This window comes from Sinocyclocheilus anshuiensis, unplaced genomic scaffold (assembly GCF_001515605.1).
Source record: "Sinocyclocheilus anshuiensis isolate Anshui unplaced genomic scaffold, SAMN03320099.WGS_v1.1 C32496594, whole genome shotgun sequence".
NCBI classification, from domain to species: Eukaryota; Metazoa; Chordata; class Actinopteri; order Cypriniformes; family Cyprinidae; genus Sinocyclocheilus; species Sinocyclocheilus anshuiensis.
The window spans coordinates 1-1,043 of record NW_015617191.1 but is presented as its reverse complement, the minus strand read 5'-3'; the positions used below and the strand labels follow the sequence as shown (position 1 = coordinate 1,043).

At 36.2% G+C, this 1,043-nt stretch overlaps 1 protein-coding gene across 1 annotated transcript; it reads left to right on the top strand.

The window, feature by feature from the left end:
* The first annotated feature begins 7 nt into the window (after nt 1-7).
* On the top strand, nt 8-781 carry LOC107682694 (HHIP-like protein 2). The gene is made up of 3 exons (XM_016478861.1): nt 8-12; nt 134-462; nt 618-781. The coding sequence occupies exons 2-3, from the start codon at nt 273-275 to the stop codon at nt 779-781; spliced, it is 354 nt and encodes a 117-aa protein (XP_016334347.1). The 5' UTR covers nt 8-12; nt 134-272.
* The last annotated feature ends 262 nt before the right edge of the window (nt 782-1,043 follow it).

Below are 1,043 nucleotides of genomic sequence, written 5' to 3'. Positions count from 1 at the left end.
TGCACAGAACAAGTTAAGATGATTAGTCTGGAACTCAACTCTGATATTGTACAAGAAGCTAAATTCAGTTTGGTGCAAGAAGGACAGATTGCCTATAATAATTGTTCTTCTCTTATCTTGATGTTACTGCTAGATCTGCCCTTTTGGGAAAGGTTCTGCGCATTGATGTAGATGACAATGAAAGGGGGCCACTGTATAGAATCCCACCAGACAATCCGTTTCTGCATGAACCCAATGCTCGTCCGGAGGTGTTTGCCTATGGGGTGAGGAACATGTGGAGGTGCTCGGTAGACAGAGGAGATCCGATAACCAAGGAAGGAAAAGGACGAATCTTTTGTGGGGACGTGGGCCAGAATAAGTATGAAGAAGTAGACATTGTGGAGAAGGGCCAGAATTATGGCTGGAGAGCAAAAGAGGGCTTCTCTTGTTACGACAAAAAACTCTGTGCCAACAGCTCTTTAGGTGGGAATACAGTTACTCCCAAAGTCAGTCCTTCAAATTCTTAATGTTTGGAATAAATGTAATTAATTGTGATTGGATGGATGGATAAGTAAGTATCTTTTTCAACCCATGAAGTCTTTTACGTACTATTATGTTATGTACTTTTTTACTTCTAGATGATGTTCTTCCAATTTACGCATATCCACACAAAATGGGTAAATCTGTCACAGGTGGATATGTTTACAGAGGCTGTGAAAATCCCAATTTAAATGGCATGTACATATTTGGAGACTTCATGAGTGGGTACGTAATGACATATATGCACACACATACTATTTAAAAGTCTTTTTTTAATATTAATGCTTTTATTCAGCAAGAAAAAATGATTGAAATTGATTGAAAGTGACAGTGAAGACATTTATGTTTCAAAAGATTTATATTTCAAATAAATGCTGTTAATTTGAACTCTTTCTATACATCAGAAATAATACAAAAAAAAAATCAAAATAAATAAAATTCACGGTTTTAGCAGGGCAGCTGTTTTCAACATTGATATAAATAAGAAATGTTTCTTGAGCACCAAATCCGCATATTAGAATGAT